This window comes from Oncorhynchus clarkii, chromosome 13 (assembly GCF_045791955.1).
Source record: "Oncorhynchus clarkii lewisi isolate Uvic-CL-2024 chromosome 13, UVic_Ocla_1.0, whole genome shotgun sequence".
Classification (NCBI taxonomy): domain Eukaryota; kingdom Metazoa; phylum Chordata; class Actinopteri; order Salmoniformes; family Salmonidae; genus Oncorhynchus; species Oncorhynchus clarkii.
This window is the reverse complement of record NC_092159.1, coordinates 34,818,525-34,837,591: the sequence shown is the minus strand read 5'-3', so window position 1 is coordinate 34,837,591 and position 19,067 is coordinate 34,818,525. Positions and strand designations below refer to the sequence as shown.

The 19,067-nt window shown below is 43.5% G+C and overlaps 1 protein-coding gene across 2 annotated transcripts; it reads left to right on the top strand.

Moving 5' to 3' along the window:
• The first annotated feature begins 1,425 nt into the window (after positions 1 to 1,425).
• On the top strand, positions 1,426 to 16,447 carry LOC139364578 (globoside alpha-1,3-N-acetylgalactosaminyltransferase 1-like). 2 transcript variants are annotated; one of them, XM_071101434.1, is made up of 7 exons: positions 1,426 to 1,628; positions 3,952 to 3,990; positions 4,140 to 4,175; positions 13,090 to 13,143; positions 13,505 to 13,537; positions 13,765 to 13,899; positions 14,311 to 16,447. In XM_071101434.1, exons 1-7 carry the CDS (start codon positions 1,561 to 1,563, stop codon positions 14,999 to 15,001), a joined length of 1,056 nt encoding a protein of 351 aa, XP_070957535.1. In that variant the 5' UTR covers positions 1,426 to 1,560; the 3' UTR covers positions 15,002 to 16,447. The 2 variants fall into 2 exon arrangements, with proteins under 2 accessions (XP_070957535.1, XP_070957536.1); XM_071101435.1 differs by lacking the exons at positions 3,952 to 3,990; positions 4,140 to 4,175.
• The last annotated feature ends 2,620 nt before the right edge of the window (positions 16,448 to 19,067 follow it).

The window sequence follows — 19,067 nt, the reverse complement described above, 5'->3', positions numbered from 1 at the left end:
ACTAGTCCAACGCTCTAACCACAACGCTGCCGTCTCCATTTGAGGGGAGATGGGGTTTGTATTTTACAGCAATTGCATAAGATTGGTGCAAGCAAGTTGGCCGCTAGGTAATGTGTTTACATATTTCAGAACATCAATGAATGCCAGTTTGGAAGCTTTAGAAGGGAAAGTCATATAAAATACAAAATGTTGGTCTTAACAAAGGCTTTCCAACTGGCAGTGACTACAGGGGAAAACAGATTAAAGGACATGGTAAATACTCAACCATTAAAGGTTTGAGACTTGTTGGAACTCCATTCTATCCCATTTACACATTTAATTTAGCCTCTTACAAGGCACACCTCAAAATATGTTAACAACAATACTAAAGACAATAAGATGGGCAGAAACTGCTTCTCCAACAGAAATCCCCAATCACACTTGTAGGCGATGTCATAGCAACGTTGGCTAGCTAAACTTATGCTCGGAAACACGTCATCAGTCGTCTCGTGCTGTACTGCGCATGGGCAGGCCATCAAATCAAAGGCACTCCTTCAATATCAAGTTGTTTCTGATTTTAAAAATGAAAACATGTCAGTTTGAGACTTTCACGAGGTTGGATTAATAACTATTTAAGACATTGGCTCTAATCTACTGCAGGTTGTGCCTTTAGATTTCGATCAAAATGAACAACTAAGGAATATTTATTAACTTTTCTCATTGAACACGGTTACATGCGCACAATAATACGATTATTGTGGATAGTCAGGCTAATATAATAGATTGTTTAAAACGTTTACGTGGTTTGCAAAAAAAAGAACGATTTTCCTAATAAGCCAATCAAAATAAATGCTCTACCACAGTGACCGTGTACATTTTTGGTGGACTATTTGATTTTGAGTTCGGACATGTAAAGTTTTTATGTGAAAACTATTTCTAAAGATGCATACTTTCAGTTTTTCCAAACCCACTTCCCTCTCACATAAGAGGGAGGTTTGCGCTATCGTTGGAATGCCGATTAAGCTGTTTACATGTCCTTAGAATTTGAAAGATTGCTCAGAAAAAAAGTGTGTTTTAATAGGCGTATGCTTACTTCAATTGTGACCTCATACCGATTTAAGATAAGCAGAGTAAGGTGTTACCATACAGTACCAGTCAAAGGTTTGGACAGACCTAATAATCTAATAATAATCAGTCTAATAATCCCCTACATCCACCATCATTTTCACTCTGTCAGCTTTGGGGCACTGGTTCCTATGGTTGAGGCGTGCTTGAATGCGCCAATGGAGGGGTGAGAGGAACATGGTGATTTGGGAATCAGACAAAGAGAAAGAAAATAGGAAGTATCCCAGGGAGGAAGCTCCTCCCTTATAATAGGCTACACGAAATACGCACACACACACACACACACACACACACATTTTGCGTGTCACACCAGTTTAAACTGATATCAAACATCTTTAACTTGGTCCTAAACCCTGACAAGGATTGATTTACTGATGAAAGATTTATCCACTATCATACTTTTGGCCAGTATTAATAGGATCAACTAAATATTTTCGTTACTCTATTTCAGGAACAATGCGTTTTAGTACAAACTTTAAGCCGTATGTTCTGCTTCTCGTTGTTGGAATCTTCTTGCTTCTTGGGTATGTAAACCATTTTGACTTCTAGTTTATTTATTTTTCTGGGTATTAAATTAAATTGTGATATTTTCATATTAGTTTCTAAGAGTGAGATGTAATTTTCTTTCTTGTATGTGAGTATGTTCTAATTTGTTAATTAACACGTTTTTGGAATGCTACATGCTACCATAAGTGTTATTTCATAGTTTTGACGTATTTACTATTATTCTACAATGTAGAAAATAAAGAAAAATCCTTGAATGAGTAGGTGTCCAACGTCCGAAGCTACATCCATAATCGGTAGACGGTTCCAATTGGATCTTTGTGGGAAAAACCTAATTAATTTCACATGTGATCAAGTTAATGTGGTAACATGTTAAAGCAACACGTGTCAACATGAAACGATACATAAATGTGACATGGGGATGCAACATTTCAATGTGTGATTCCAGGAAACTACAAGTGACAACATTTGAAAGTTTTTCAGATGTGAAAATGCAATTCCACATTTGAGAGTTAGATTAAATCAGTAATTCACGCAGACACGGTGGCATAGAAAGAATATCGGAAGGCCGTGAAATAAGAGGTTGTGAGTTAAAATTCCAGATGGGGACATGTTGAATAATAATTAATGTATAAATAAACATACATCATGTAATCCTGAATGTCAAATATGTAAGTGGAAAACACTGCGGCTATTTTGTGATGTTCAGGGGATATTCTAAACTTTTTGTTTGCAGGGCATCATGTGAACATTTGAATCAACATGTGAAAGGTTATGTGATCACTTGAAATATCATATTTCGTGTTCCAACCCCACATAGTGTAACATGATATCACGTGAAATAATTTGGTTGTTTTTTTTGTAAGGTGAGAATCGCTGTTTGCATCACCGAACAAGGAACAAGAAACTATTAAATCCAGCTTTTAGATGCTACACCCAATACCCAAATCAAATACAGGCTGTGCTCTCACTTTGCGCACACGTCTGTCTTTGATTCACACCAGTTCACACCTGTTTGTCTAGCATGCGTTAAGTAGAGGAAATGCGTGCACGCAAAGTCCGAACAAAACATTGCAAACCATATTAGATTTTGTTCTGGAGAGAGGTTGTAGCATTTAAAAACTAGATTCAAAAGTTTCTTGTTCATTGCTCGACGATGCAAATAGCGATTGTCCAATCGGAGCCGTCAACCGATTATGAATATAGCTTCAGACCGGGGACGTGGTCATTCAACTTCTCAAGATTCCATTAAAAAAATATATATCAAACTTAGCAGTTTACAAATTTACAACACAGCCACGAGGCAAACCTCCCTCTTACATGGCCAACACACAGTTAAATGTCAGTCACGGTTCAATATGTTGCCACTCAGTGAGCAGCAAACCCTGCCGACTACTGTCAAATGTCAAACTGGCATACTACTCCAGCTTTTCTTGTTTATCATCAACAGGTACAAACAGGTTCTTACTTTGGGTTGAATGGAAACATGTAGAATTCACAGACATGTATGAACGTCACAATTGTTTCCCCTCCACAATAGTCAATGCAAGCTGAATGACTAAGGCTTTCTTTTGAGCCTGGTCAAAAAGGAAAACAAAGGCCACACAATGATTTAACATACAAAACAAACAAACCCATAGGTTCTGTTGCAGGGTTGAAGGAAGCACTAACTGAACAGTCATTGAACTTCTCAAGATTTAATCAAACTATTCAATACATGAACTATGTATCTTGGGACACTACTACATCACATATGCCTCTCCGAGTGGTATTGAATAGAGACAACGGCTCTCTGAAGCCACATGGAATTAATATCATCAGTACAGCATTTTTATTGCGTCAGCAAAAAAAATTGAACGCTTTATAATTGTCCGCTGACATGTGAATCGTTGCGTTATTCAAGTGTGCAACACTATGTGCAATATGGTTTAATTGAAAAGCTCCTGTATACTTTCAATATCTTGCCTACGTGTTTATACCACTACATACTATGGTGTTCATGGTATATTAATAGCTGGACACACACATGCAGCATGAATGTGGCTTTGGCCACACCAAATCCAAAGTAATGTAAAGATAGTATAAATCCTAATTTACACACTACACAATGCAATAAGATACGCAAATGTATGCGGTCCGGTAATACTATGCAGTATTGCCATTTTGCAAAGCTATTTGCGGCTTTGGGTCGTGTACTTACTTAAGGGTATGAATTACGTTTAAAATACAAGTGGCAAATCAAATGTCGAAGAAAGGCAGCGCCGGCAACACATTTTGTTAGTGTAAAAATGTCAAAAATGTTTTCATGACAGACTTGAACGGATTCTCTTTTGCCTCCCAAAGGTATGTCTACTTCAGCTTCTTCTCTGAAAGGCTCAACCGGTAAGATCAAGTTCTGTTAATCTATTACGGCTTAATGACGCTATAATGTGATATGAAAGTTGCAATATTTTCTGATTCATATTAACAGGGTTTGGTTTGAGGTTTGATTTAAGAGGAACGTTATTTTACGGTTTCATTGTTTCCAACAGAGATATCCCAGTTGATGAGGACGTGAAGAGCAGCAGGTTAGTTGAGATAAACAAAGACATTCCCCCAACAAGTCATGGTACTTCGTACTTTTAAAGTTAGGATGTTTGGATTTTAATTGTTTTGTTATCTCACAAGATAAGCCATTCAGTTGCGTTAAACAACACACTCGGGAAGAAAATGGAATGTTCTATTCTCAGCCAGACCCATCTTTCGAAAGAAAAGGCAATTTAATCTCTATTTGAGCTAAATAAGTAGTTTGTTGTGAACACAAGAAAATCCTAACAATTCAGACAAATAGCGCCACAGTCAGGCAAAAAATCTCAATGTTCTATCATAAAGAGATAAGTTAGTCACCCTGGTTGAAATGGCTGCTACTTAGAAACAATATTACAGTAAATTAATAGACGACTTTCACTGCTATTAACATGCCTCCAATATAATCGCATAGTTTTCATAGACCCACCGCGGACCTTTGTCAAATAAATATCTATGTGAAAAGGTGTCCCGTGGTCTGTTTTGTCAACAAACGCGTATTCCCGAACACTGCTAGTAACCAATGTAGGCCGTCATTTTAAATACGATTTTGTTCTGAACTGACTTGCCTGGTTAAATAAAGGTATTACATTTTTTTTTTAAACAGATGATCCCGATAATTTAGGTTGCCTAGTAAATTATGCCCCCCGCTGGTGTCTGTCTGGGACTCGTTTCCTTGTTTTACTACTCAAATATATTTGACTTATTAAGTCAAATAATAAACTAATCTGCAATACACTGGTTTCAAATATATTAGCATAACTAGGCTACACAGAACCACGGTGGACCCATTGTGGAATTATAGTTTTTTAATTCATTACAACGTGTCCCAGTCCAAGGTGCCTAGCTCTGCCCACTGGGGCGTGGCTTAAGGAGCGCTCTTTGAAATAAGCGCTCGTATCGCCTTATTCCAGGGGATCGACTTCTCTCACCACACTGTCAGTGTCAATTATGCTTGTACTCTGAATTTTGTTGACTTTGTGTGAAGAACAGAAATAGGACAGCACTCCGGTAAATATACTTAAATGTACATATTTTTATGGTCACGCATACATTTCGGGTATGAGCCCTTCTTCAGCGTGTAAGGCAATGGTAGTCAATGTTACATCAACAATACCACACACAGGTGGGAATAATTATGAATTATCTGTCACTTATGGCCCAATCAAGAGATCCCAGCAGAGGGAGCTGTGAGGAAAACATGAAACTCGAATAAAAATATATAAACACAGCAGACTATGCAATATGTCTCTCTTTGGAGATGTACTGTAATTGATCACTTTGTGTAGAGTAAATATGCTAGGCTATACAACACTTGTTTGGATAATGTGTTATTTTATGATCAAAAGTATGTGGACACCTACTCGAACATCTCATTCCAAAATCATGGGCATTAATATAGAGTTGCCCCCCCCCCCCCCCCCCCCCCCCCCCCCCATTGCTGCTATAACAGACTGCACTCTTCTGGGAAGGATTTGGGGATCCTAATAAAATACCAAAATACCAAAAAAATACCACTAGATGTTGGAACATTGCTGTGGGAACTTGCTTCCATTCAGTCACAAGAGCAGTGAGGTCGGGAACTGATGGCAGTGAGGTTGGGCATTGGATGTTGGGCGATTATGCCTGGCTCGCAGTCGGGGTTCCAATTCATCCAAAAGGTGTTCAGTGAGGTTCAGGTCAGGGCTCTGTGCCGGCCAGTCAAGTTCTTCCACACCGATCTCAACAAAACATTTCTGTATGGACCTCGCTTAGTGCACAAGGGCATTGTCATGCTGAAACAGGAAAGGGCCTTCCACAAACTGTTGCCAAAAAGTTGCCTCCAGAAAGTATTCAGACCCCTTGATTTTTTTCACAAAAAAATGGTTACAGCCTTATTAAAAAATTGATTAAATCTATTTTTTTTCTCATCAATCTACACACAATACCCCATATTGACAAAGCAAAAACAGGTTATTAGAAACTGAGATGGGTCAATCGTCCAGAATGACAACCATCTTCACTGAGGAACTCCAGAGCTCTGTCAGAGTGACCATCGGGTTCTTGGTCACCTCCCTGACCAAGGCCCTTATCCCCCGATTGCTGTTTGGCCAGGCGGCCAGCTCTAGGAAGAGTCTTGTTGGTTCCAAACTTCTTCCATTTAAGAATGATGGGGGCCACTGTGTTCTTGGGGGCCTTCAATGCTGCAGACATTTTTTGGGACCCTTCCCCAGATCTGAGCCTCAACACAATCCTGTCTTGGAGGATGATTCATGGAAACAGGATGCACTTGACCTTAATTTCGAGTCTCATATCAAAGGGTCTGAATACTTACGTAAATAAGGTATTTGTTTTTTATGTTTTTTATGTACAATTCCTTCGACCTCATGGCTTGGTTTTGCTGTGACATGCACTGTCAACTGTGGAACCTTAAATAGATAGGCGTGTGCCTTTCCAAATCATGTCCTATCAATTGAATATTCCATAGGTGGACTCCAATCAAGCTGTAGAAACATCTCAAGAATGGTCAATGGAAACAGGATGCACCTGTGCTCAATTTGGAGTCTCATAGCAAAGGGTCTGACTACTTATGTAAAGGTATTTCTGTTATGTTTTTTTGCAAGTATGTCTAAACACCCGTTTTTGCTTTTTCATTATTGTGTATTGTTTGTAGATTGCTGAGGATTGTTTTTTATTTAAAACATTTTATAATAAAACTGTAATATAGCAAATAGTCAAGGGATCTGATTACTTTTCAAAGGAATTGTATGCTATAGCATTAAAGATTTCCTTTCACTGATACTAAGGGGCCTAGCCCAAACCAATATTCTTCCTCCAACATACTTTATAGTTGGCATTCTCCTGGCATCCGCCAAACCAAGATTAGTTTGACGGACTGCCAGATGGTGAAGCATGATTCATCACTCCAGAGTTACTTATATATTTATATGTTATTTTACCAGGTAAGTTGACTGAGAACACATTCTCATTTGCAGCAACAACCTAGGGAATAGTTACAGGGGAGAGGAGGGGGATGAATGAGCCAATTGTAAACTGGGGATTATTAGGTGACCGTGATGGTTTGAGGGCCAGATTGGGAATTTAGCCAGGACACCAGGGTTAACACCCCTACTCTTACAATAAGTGCCATGGGGTCTTTAATGACCTCAGAGAGTCAGGACACCCGTTTAACATCCCATCCGAAAGACGGCACCCAATCACTGCCCTGGGGCATTGGGATATTTTTTAGACCAGAGGAAAGAGTGCCTCCTACTGGCCTTCCAACACCACTTCCAGCAGCATCTGGTCTCCCATCCAGGGACCGACCAGGACCAACCCTACTTAGCTTCAGAAACAAGCCAGCAGTGGTATGCAGGGTGGTATGCTGCTGGCTGTAAGTCCAATGGCGGCAAGCTTTACATCACACCAGCCGACGCTTGGCATTGCGCATGTTGATCTTAGGCTTGTGTCCGGCTGCTCGGCCATGGAAACACATTTCATGAAGCTCCTGACAAAAAGTTATTGTGCTGACATTGCTTCTAGATGCAGTTTGGAACTCGGTAGTGAGCGTTGCAACCTAGGACAGACAATTTTTACACGCTTCAGCACTTGGCAGTCCCATTCTGTGAGCTTGTGTGGCCTACCACTTCGCAGCTGAGCTGTGGTTAATCCTAGACATTTTCACTTCACAATAACAGCACTTACAGTTGACCGGGGCAGTTCTAGCGAGGCAGACATTTGATGAACTGACTTGTTGGAAAGGTGGCATCCTATGACAGTGCCACATTGAAGGTCACTGAGCTCTTCGGCAAGGCCATTCGATTTTATACACCTGTCAGAAACTGGTGTGGCTGACATAGCCGAATCCACTAATTTGAAGGGTTGTCCACATACTTTTGTAGACTCTATATATATTGTATACATATTATAATATCATATTTCAGAATCATTGCAATGTGGTTAACATTAAAAATCGAAATGAAAATTATTCAAATCTTAAAGATCAAATTCAACCGGAGAGCGCCCTTAGATCATGATCAAACTTCTTCCATTTAAGAATGATGGAGGCCACCATTTTCTTGGGGACCTTCAATGCTGCAGAAATGTTTTGGTAGCCTTCCCCAGATCTGTGCCTCGACACAATCCTGCCTCGGAGGATGATTCATGGAAACAGGATGCACTTGACCTTAATTTCGAGTCTCATATCAAAGGGTCTGAATACTTACGTAAATAAGGTATTTGTTTTTTATGTTAAATACATTTGCAAAAATGTCTAAAAACCTATTTTCGCTTTGCCATTATTGGTTATTGTTTGTAGATTGCTGACAAATTTGATTTATTTGATCCATTTTAGAATAAGGGTGTAACGTAACAAAATGTGGAAAAAGTCAAGGGGTCTGAATAATTTCCGAAGGTGCTGTACATATCGGGGGATGCTAATCTATTATTCTGTCTCACGATTCCCAAGATGCAACAGCACAGTGTCACGTTCTGACCATCGTTCGTGTGTGTTTTCCTTGTTTTAGTGTTGGTCAGGACGTGAGCTGGGTGGGCATTCCATGTTTTGTGTCTGGTTTGTCTATTTCTATGTCTGGCCTGATATGGTTCTCAATCAGAGGCAGGTGTTAGTCATTGTCTCTGATTGGGAACCATATTTAGGTAGCCTGTTTGGTGCTGGGTTTTGTGGGTGATTGTTCCTGTCTCTGTGTTTGCACCAGATAGGACTGTTTAGGTTTTCACTTTTCTTGTTTTGTTTAGTTTATTCATGTATAGTTTTTCTTCATTAAAAAATCATGAATAACAACCACGCTGCATTTTGGTCCGACTCTACTTCACCCAAAGAAAACCGTTACAGAATCACCCAACCACAACAGGACAAAGCGGCGTGGTAACGGGCAGCAGCAGGAGAAGCGCGATAAGGACTTCTGGACTTGGGAAGAAATCCTCGACGGGAGAGGACCCTGGGCAAAGCCAGGGGAGTGTCGCCGCCCCAAGGTGCAGCAGGAGAAACGGCAGCAGGAGCAGCGAGAGGAATGGACATGGGAGGACGAATTGGACGGTAAAGGACCCTGGGCACAGCCTGGAGAATATCGCCGCCCCAAAGAAGAACTGGAGGCGGCGAAAGCAGAGAGGCGCTGGTATGAGGAGGCAGCAAGGCGACGCGGATGGAAACCCGAGAGTCAGCCCCAAAAATGTATTGGGGGGGGGCTCACAGGAAGTATGGCTACGCCAGGTAGGAGACCTGCGCAAACTCCCTGTGCTTACCGGGGGGCTAGAGAGACCGGGAAGGCACCGTGTTATGCTGTGGTGAGCACGGTGTCTCCAGTGCAGGTGCATAGCCCGGTGCAGTACATTCCAGCTCCGCGTATCGGCCGGGCTAGAGTGAGCATCGAGCCAAGTGCCATGAAGCCGGCTCTATGCATCTGGTCTCCAGTGCGTCTCCTTGGGCCGGCTTACATGGCACCAGCCTTGCGCTCGGTGTCTCCGGTTCGCCTGCATAGCCCAGTGCGGGCTATTCCACCTCGCCGCACTGGCAGGGCGACCGAGAGCATTCAACCAGGTGAGGTTGGGCAGGCTCGGTGCTCAAGAGCTCCAGTGCGCCTGCACGGTCCGGTCTATCCAGCACCACCTCCACGCATCAGCCCTCCGGTGGCAGCTCCCCACACCAGGCTTCCTGTGCGTGTTCTCGGCCCAGTACCACCAGTGCCAGCACCACGCATCAGGCCTACAGTGAGCCTCGCCTGTCCAGCGCTGCCAGAGCCTTCCTCCTCTCCAGCGCTGCTGGAGTCTCCCGCCTATCTAGCGCTGCCAGAGCCTTCCTCCTCTACAGTGCTGCCGGAGTCTCCCGCCTGTTCAGCGCAGTCAGAGCCTTCCTCCTCTCCAGCGCTGTCGGAGTCTCCCGCCTGTTTAGCGCTGCCAGAGCCTTCCGCCTCTACAGCGCTGCCGGAGTCTCCCGCCTGTTCAGAACTGCCAGTCTGCATAGAACTGCCAGTCTGCATAGAACTGCCAGTCTGCAAGGAGCTGCCTTCTGCATAGAACTGCCAGTCTGCAAGGAGCTGCCAGTCTGCAAGGAGCTGCCAGTCTGCAAGGAGCTGCCAGTCTGCAAGGAGCTGTCAGTCTACACGGAGCTGCAAGTCTGCAAGGAACTGCCAGAGCTGCCAGTCTGCAGGATGCCGCCAGAGCTGCCAGTCTGCAGGATGCCGCCAGAGCTGCCAGTCTGCAAGGAGCCGCCGGAGCTGCCAGTCTGCAAGGAGCCGCCAGAGCTGCCAGTCTGCAAGGAGCCGCCAGAGCTGCCAGTCTGCAAGGAGCCGCCAGAGCTGCCAGTCTGCAAGGAGCCGCCAGAGCTGCCAGTCTGCAAGGAGCCGCCAGAGCTGCCAGTCTGCAAGGAGCCGCCAGAGCTGCTAGTCTGCAAGGAGCCGCCAGAGCTGCCAGTCCGTATGGAGCCGCCAGAGCCGCCAGTCAGCATGGAGCAGTCAGAGCCGCCAGTCAGCATGGAGCAGCCAGAGCCGCCAGTCAGCATGGAGCAGCCAGAGCCGCCAGTCAGCATGGAGCAGCCAGAGCCGCCAGTCAGCATGGAGCAGCCAGAGCCGCCAGTCAGCATGGAGCAGCCAGAGCCGCCAGTCAGCATGGAGCAGCCAGAGCCGCCAGTCAGCATGGAGCAGCCAGAGCCGTCAGTCAGCATGGAGCAGCCAGAGTCGCCAATCAGCATGGAGCAGCCAGTCAGCATGGAGCAGCCAGAGCAGCCAGTCAGCATGGAGCAGCCAGAGCAGCCAGTCAGCATGGAGCAGCCAGAACTGCCAGTCAGCATGGAGCAGCCAGAGCTGCCAGTCAGCATGGAGCAGCCAGAGCTGCCAGTCAGCATGGAGCAGCCAGAGCTGCCAGTCAGCCAGGATCTTCCAGATCCGCCAGTCAGCCAGGATCCGCTATTCAGCCAGGATCCGCCATTCAGCCAGGATCTTCCAGATCCGCCAGTCAGCCAGAATCCGCCAGTCAGCCGGGATCTGCCAGAACTGCCAGTCAGCCAGGATCTGCCAGAACTGCCAGCCAGCCGGGATCTGCCAGAGCCAACTACCTGCCTGGGCTTCCTCTCAGTGCTGAGTTTCCTCTCAGTGCTGAGCTTCCTCTCAGTCCCGAGCTACCCCTTAGTCCCGAGCTACCCCTTAGTCCCGAGCTACCCCTCAGTCCCGAGCTACCTCGCAGTCCCGAGCTTCCCCTCAGTCCCGAGCTACCCCTCAGTCCCGAGCTACCCCTCAGTCCCGAGCTACCTCAGTCCCGAGCTGCCCCTTAGTCCAGTGGGGCCCTTGGTGAGGACTACTAGGCCAAGGTCGGCGGCGAGGGTCGCCTATCTAGGGACGCTAAGGAGGTGGACTAAGACAATTATGGAGTGTGGTCCACGTCCAGCGCCAGAGCCGCCACCGCTGACAGATGCCCATCCACACTCTCCCCTATAGGTTTAGACTGTGCGTTCGGAGTCCGCACCTTGGAGGGGGGGGGGGGGGTACTGTCACGTTCTGACCATCGTTCGTGTGTGTTTTCCTTGTTTTAGTGTTGGTCAGGACGTGAGCTGGGTGGGCATTCTATGTTGTGTGTCTGGTTTGTCTATTTCTATGTTTGGCCTGATATGGTTCTCAATCAGAGGCAGGTGTTAGTCATTGTCTCTGATTGGGAACCATATTTAGGTAGCCTGTTTGGTGTTGGGTTTTGTGGGTGATTGTTCCTGCCTCTGTGTTTGCACCAGATTGGACTGTTTAGGTTTTCACTTTTCTTGTTTTGTTTAGTTTATTCATGTATAGTTTTTCTTCATTAAAAAATCATGAATAACAACCACGCTGCATTTTGGTCCAACTCTACTTCACCCAAAGAAAACCGTTACACACAGTTCAGTGTGCTGCGTGGCTGTATTGTCGAAAAACAGATTCCATGGGATCGAATGGTAGGCTGAAGCCTTTTGCACGGATATCGCTCCAACTATGGTGGGACGGCGGGCAGGCCCCCTTTCCTCGGCTGTGCATGTTTCTAACAGAAAACAGCATGAGTAAGTGTCCCACACGAGTGATGACTCCTCACCTCCAATACTTGGAAAATCACGTTGGGACCTACTTCCCTATCTGTTTGACTGTGATCCTGGCTCACTTGACATGGTGGTATGTTAAATCAAACAGCTGATCAAGCTGTCATGTGACGAAATGCTGCAGAAAACGCATTCACATGTCATTATGGAGGAGTTTTGGTACCTGACTCAAAGAGAATACCCTGCTGTCTTCCTCTGATCATTAAAACTCATGGTAGCCTTCACCAGCTCTTGTCTGTGTGAAGCTGGATTTTGTGCTCTCATTGAGCCAAATATCAATGGTTTTAACAGCAGGGATGAGGTGACAGCAGGGATGAGGTGCGTACTGTCGACCACGCCTCCTGACTTTGAGAAGCTCCGACGTGACGTGCATCAAGCACACCCATCTCATTAGTGGTGGTGAGATAAGAGACAATTTGTCAGACTAATTTGCAATTGAGTGTCACAAAGCCACAGTAAAAGTATGTGAAGGTAAGTTGAGAAGACAATCAGAAATACTGTTAGAATGTTTTTCAAATAAATAAGTAAACATTGGCTGTTAATTCCATAATTTTTTTCACGTGGTTGGGGTCGTGAGAATTTTCCGATATCAAAATGGGGTCGTGGGCCAAAATGGTTTGGGAACCCCTGCACTAATAGCTACTATCCCGCTACTATATATAATACAGTCGCTACTACACTAGCCTCGAATTGTCAACACTAGCTTCTAACATTTGAAACTTCTAAACTCCTTCCACTAACATAAAAATACTTCTGGACAGCTGAAGCAAGTCACACAATTTTTCTTAATGAAAAAGTACACTTTCTAGTTTTTATCGTCTTCATTGTGTATGTTTTCTTCTTACTATGTTTTTCTATTCATACAGCCTGAGTAAGCCCATGGTCAGGAGCAGAGTATGGAACATGGCCTCTCCAGAAAAGTGGGTATCTGTATTTTACTCTACCATCATTAAACATAGCAGTATGGTGTCATGCTGTACTGATGAAAACCATCAAATCAATCCTACCAAAAAATCTTCCCAAAAAGGACTGACAATCAATCAGATTAGTGGTCCTTTTATGTCATAGAAATGTGCATCAATGTCATGTTTGATTCACTGCATAAATTGTTGATGGAATACTGTATGTGTTTAGCTTATAGCAAGGTGGTTGGGGCAGTAGTTATATTAATGTATATGTTATGTAGTAGTCCAACTATTACAGGTCAGTCTATCTAAAACTACCAGCATCAGCCCATCTCTTCATTACAATTAAGTCATTCATTACATGTTGTTCTCCCAGGCTTTTGTACAAGCAGCCCAGTGTCTTGATGGGGTAAGCAGCATTTTTACCTTATGTTAAAGTCATATTAGCTGACGTAATGTAAGTGTCTGACACATCAGTGTGGGGAGCTTTGATATATTAGGTAGGCCACACCTGACATTAGTGTTTGACACATCAAGGTCCTTTAATTGCCAGTACCATAGTGAAATATTGAGATCTTAACATGGCTCTGGTCAGTACAACACAGTCAGGCAGGACCTTTTGTTATGTTTCTCTAGACGTACTGATGTGGTGACAGTGACCCCATGGTTGGCATCCATCATCTGGGAAGGCACCTTTGACCCTGTGCTCATTGACAACATCTACAAGCCCATGAACCTCACCATAGCAACCACAGTGTTTGCAGTTGGAAAGTAAGTAGCCTGCAACTTTTGCCAAATATTTAAAAGGGAAGTTAAAAATAGTAATAAATAAATACTTTTTCAACACTGCAACTATAAGTAAATAAGTACCTGATGGCAGGTAATTAAATATTGTGGTGTAATCATGATTCATGCCTTGGAACATTGTTAATTAATACATTAATAATTGTACTTCTTGATGTATTATCTGCTAGACTGTATACTGGTCAGAAAGTGGTAGAATGTCCTATGAGAATGATGATGCAGTTAAGGGGATACCTAGTCAGTTGACCAACTGAATGCATTCAACCGAAATGTGTCTTCCACATTTAACCCAACCCCTCTGATACAGAGAAGTGCTGCCGTTTTATCACTGAGCAAGGCACTAATCCTTATGTTATGTATGTCTTTAAATACTGACAGATATGTCAGCTTTCTCCGAGATTTTCTGGAGACAGCGGAGATGCACTTCATGGTCGGCTTCAACGTGCGCTACTATGTTTTCACTGATCGTCCCCACGATGTTCCTTCGGTGAACCTAACTCAGGGGAGACATTTAAGTGTGATCCAGGTCCCAGGTTCAAACCGCTGGCAGGAGATATCAGCCCGGAGGATGGAGATCATCCAGACCACCATTGAAAGTCAGATCAGAAGGGAGGCCGACTACATCTTCTGTCTTGACGTGGACAGCAAGTTCCACGCTCGCTGGGGGGCCGAGTCTCTTGGAAGACTGGTTGCTGTGATACACCCAGGCTACTATGATCAGACCCGTGCCAACTTCCCATACGAACGGCGTCCAGCCTCGATGGCCTACATCCCCATGGATGAGGGAGACTACTACTATGGCGGGGCTATGATCGGAGGGTTCGTGGAGGATGTGTACACACTTACAACGGTATGTCGGAACCGGTTTGCGGTGGATGCTGGGAATTCCATCGAGGCTGCCTGGCAGGAGGAGAGCCACCTCAACAGGTACCTGCTCTATAACAAGCCCAGCAAGGTGTTGTCTCCCGAGTACCTGTGGCAGGACTTCAAGGCCAAAACCAAAGAGGTCAAAGTCATTCGCTTTTCAGGGGTCATTAAAAACTATGCTGAAGTTCGTCCCAATGTATAAAAAGAGGAAGTGGATATTTGACCAGCAGAAAAAAACTAAATTCAGTCTTAGTGGTATAAATTCATTGTGGTTATGGTTATGTTTAGGTTTAGGAACAAGGGTTGGGTTAGGGTTACGTTCGGGTATAATTTTGTTGAGTTACGTTTGTGGGTTGCGGTTCGGGTATAATTTTGTTGAGTTACGTTTGTGGGTTGCGGTTCGGGTATAATTTTGTTGAGTTACGTTTGTGGGTTGCGGTTCGGGTATAATTTTGTTGAGTTACGTTTGTGGGTTGCGGTTCGGGTATAATTTTGTTGAGTTACGTTTGTGGGTTGCGGTTCGGGAAAGGCATAATAATACAAAAAAATTGCGGGGGATCCTGAAATTTGACCTACTACACACGTGGATGTTTTTTTAGAATTAGGCTGTAATGTAACAAAATGGGGAAACGGTGAAGGAGTCTGAACACTTTCCAAATGCACTGTATTGAAATGTTGGTTGAAGATGAAAGGAGGAACTTTTATTATATTTTTACCTTTATTTAACTAGGCAAGTCAGTTAAGAACAAATTCTTATTTTCAATGACAGCCTAGGAACAGTGGGTTAACTGCCTGTTCAGGGGAAGAACAACAGATTTGTACCTTGTCAGCTCGGGGATTTGAACTTGCAACCTTCCGGTTACTAGTCCAACACTTTAAACACTAGGCTACCCTGCCACCCCTATCACAGACAAGAATGAGAAGTTGTTTGAGTGATTCATATTACAAACATGTAGGACATTGCAACAAATGAGTCACACTTAATCAGAATAGTTTCTCGTCTTTGAGCTCTCCTGTAACAACGATTATGACCAACAAACAAATGGTTTAGTTGTGGAGAGATGCAGAAATAGGGAATACATATCATCTATACATTTGTAAGTCAGACAAGCCACTACAGTGGGCTGAATTCCATTTAATGATAAAAGGGCAAAAACTGCACAAAGGGCAAGGTGGAGCTGGCAGTCCTATCCAGAAACAACCCCTACTCACTACACACATATAGATCTGAAATGCTTGGATAGGTACAAGCAATGTTCCCTCTAAGCTGAGCACAGCTCCCCTCGGACTGCCAGCAGAAGAAATATCAGCCTGCGGAGAGAAGCACTAGATTGAACATCACTCAACTTTATAGAGTTTTCCATTTCAGTTACCACTATCAACGCTTCACTCTACTGTGGGAATGCTCGAATCAACTGAATATTAGGCACTTTAAATGTAATATATCCTGAAACAAAACCAACTATGCAAGACTTAGCATGCAAAACTTTGGAGTAGGATTCTATTGCATTGACAGGCAAGACTAAGGCCCATACTCTACACAGACTGGTGCGCCATAACCAATCAGAGCTGCAGTTGGCCTATATGCATATAGCCATTGCCATATATGGATCTGTGCCATTCAATTTAATAAACTGGACTGTGTTTATATCATGAGTGGTCTCGAGTAAATGCTCTTGTTTTGATATCAAAGCGACAGCTGCATGTAGTCACCTGTGTAAATTTTTTCATATTCTTTGCTAGTTATTGAGTTATTAGCCCAGTTATAGCTAATGTCTAGTCAACAATGGGGAAGTGGTTGCTTCCTACAAGAGCACAAATATGTGTATTTCTTGCCATCTTTGAAAAGCCAGAAAATAGCTTTTTTATGTCTTCAAGGGGCAGTGTTGTATTTTGAGACAGTCTTGAATAAGATAAGTAGCAAATAGGCAGAGGGTAGCATAATTTGTCTGTTTCTCTCTAATAATTGTATGGAAATAATAAAGCATTTTAGTTTGTAAAGTGGTTTCTTGCATCAAACAACAGCATTTTCAGTCACCTTGTCTGAAGGACAACTTGATAAACATTAAAGTCAAGCCCTGCATGTTTCTTTCAAAAGTCTCATGGAATGTATGCCTGCATTGAACACCACACTTTTGCTGCTACTGACAGAACATTCATTTCCATGTTAAAATGTTGTGGGTTGCACTCTGGTAGGCCTACAATATGATCAAAAAGACACAGCAGCCTACTGTTAAAACTGTAACTGAAAGCAGGGTACAGCCTCAGTGTTCACAGTAAACTCGCGCCAGAAGTTGCACCGAATTTCCACAATATGCCGAGAAACATTAGCGGGAACATTGGGTACAAGCAATATGGCAAAATGACTCCTAGCCTATCAGAAGGCAAAGTGGAGCAAAGTCTAGATAGCTTGCTAATACCTATCCACTTTATTTCAGATCTATATGAAGTGCCTTGGAATTAGGAGATGGTTATGTCTGGATTGGACCATTGCCTTTATAAACAGTATTATCCACAACAGGGAGTCTTCAAGACTAGGTGAAGGAAGGTCTCAAGTTTTCGGGAATGGCAATAATTTGGGTTCACTCACAAGATCTTCCAATGAAAACAAAGAAAAACAAGAGACAAATCCTTTTTAGAAGGCAATATGGAGGATGGGCTTCATTGTGTAAAAACATCTTGACAATGTCAGGGCAAAAGGGTAAATCATTCATTACAATGAGCCCATAGAAAATTGGATGGGGGAAGGGGATTCAGAATAGCATGCACCATCACATTGTACTGGGTGACATGTACTGCCCTAAAAGCAGACAGAACTGGAAACAGGTGTATATCTTCCATTGTCACACCCTGTTCTGTTTCACCTGTCTCTATGCTTGTCTCCACCCCCACCAGGTGTTTCCACCAGGTGTTTCCCATCTTTCCCATTATCCCCTTGGTAATTCCACCTGCGATTTCTGTTTGTCTGTTGCCAGTTCGTCTTGTCTTACCAGCGTGTTTTCCTGGTTTCCAGTCTTTCTAGTTTCTGTTTTCTAGTCCTCCCAGTTCTGACCATTCTGCCTGCCCTGACTCTGATCTGGTTACGAACATCTGGCTGTCCTCGACCTGCACTTTGCCTGCTCTCCGTGTTATAATAAATGATTTGTGTCTGCATCTGGGTAACATCCTGAGTCGTGATAGCCATATTTGACCAAAATCAGACAGCACTGTACTTTTAAACAGGTGAATGAGGAGAGATTTGATGTAGCCAACCGAAGAGTTCATCATTACATAATGCCTATACATGCAATAATCTAGTAATAATAATGTTGAGTGAGCCATTCTAGCAACCAAGAATTGCACTGCACCTTTTACACATGCTGTAAACTGTGTACAACACATACAATTGAATTAGATTTAATCTCCCAATTGGAAGTAAGAGAGGGTTGTGTCTAGACCATTGCCTTCATATACAGTATTATCCACAACAGCCCACAAGAGCAGGTGAAGGAAGGCCTCAAGTTTTGGGAATGGCATCGATGTGGGTATCGATTTTGGTTCATTCACAAGGTCTCCCAATGAAAACAACAAAAAAATAACACAGGACAAATTCCTTTAAAATGCAATATGGAGGATGCACTTCAATGTGTACAAACATCCTGACATTGTCAGGGCAAAAAGAAAAATCCTTCATTACAATGAGCCCATAGAAAAGTGGCTGGGGGAAGGGGCTTCAGAATAGCCTGCACAATCACATGTATTGGGTTACATGTACTGCCTGAAAGCAAAAATAACTGAAACCATGTGTGTACCTGCCATGTCTGACCAAAAGCAAATAGTATTGTACTTTTAACCAGGTGATTGAAGAGAGATGACCTAGGCAACCCGAAGAGTTCATCGTTACATAATGCACATGCAATAAGCTAGTGATAATAATAATAATGTTGAGTGAGCCAGCCTAGCGAGCAAGAATTTCACTGCACCTTTTACGCATGCTGTAAACTGTGTACAACAAATGCAATTTGATTTAATTTAATCAACCTCATTTTAAAGCACATAGTTGAGAATGGCATTCAAGAAATTAATACAGAAATGTAGGATTTCTAAGCATCCATATCTTCTCTTGTCTAGCACTACTAAAGAATGTCCCCATACATGAATTCTAAGCCTCCATCCTCTAATACTGTTGTCCCCAAAACAGCACCAACGGGACAAGAGTTTCCCCTGCTGGCCTGTTGACATCACTTCAAGCAGATCAGAACATAGCCTAGCACGCAGACATTTCACTG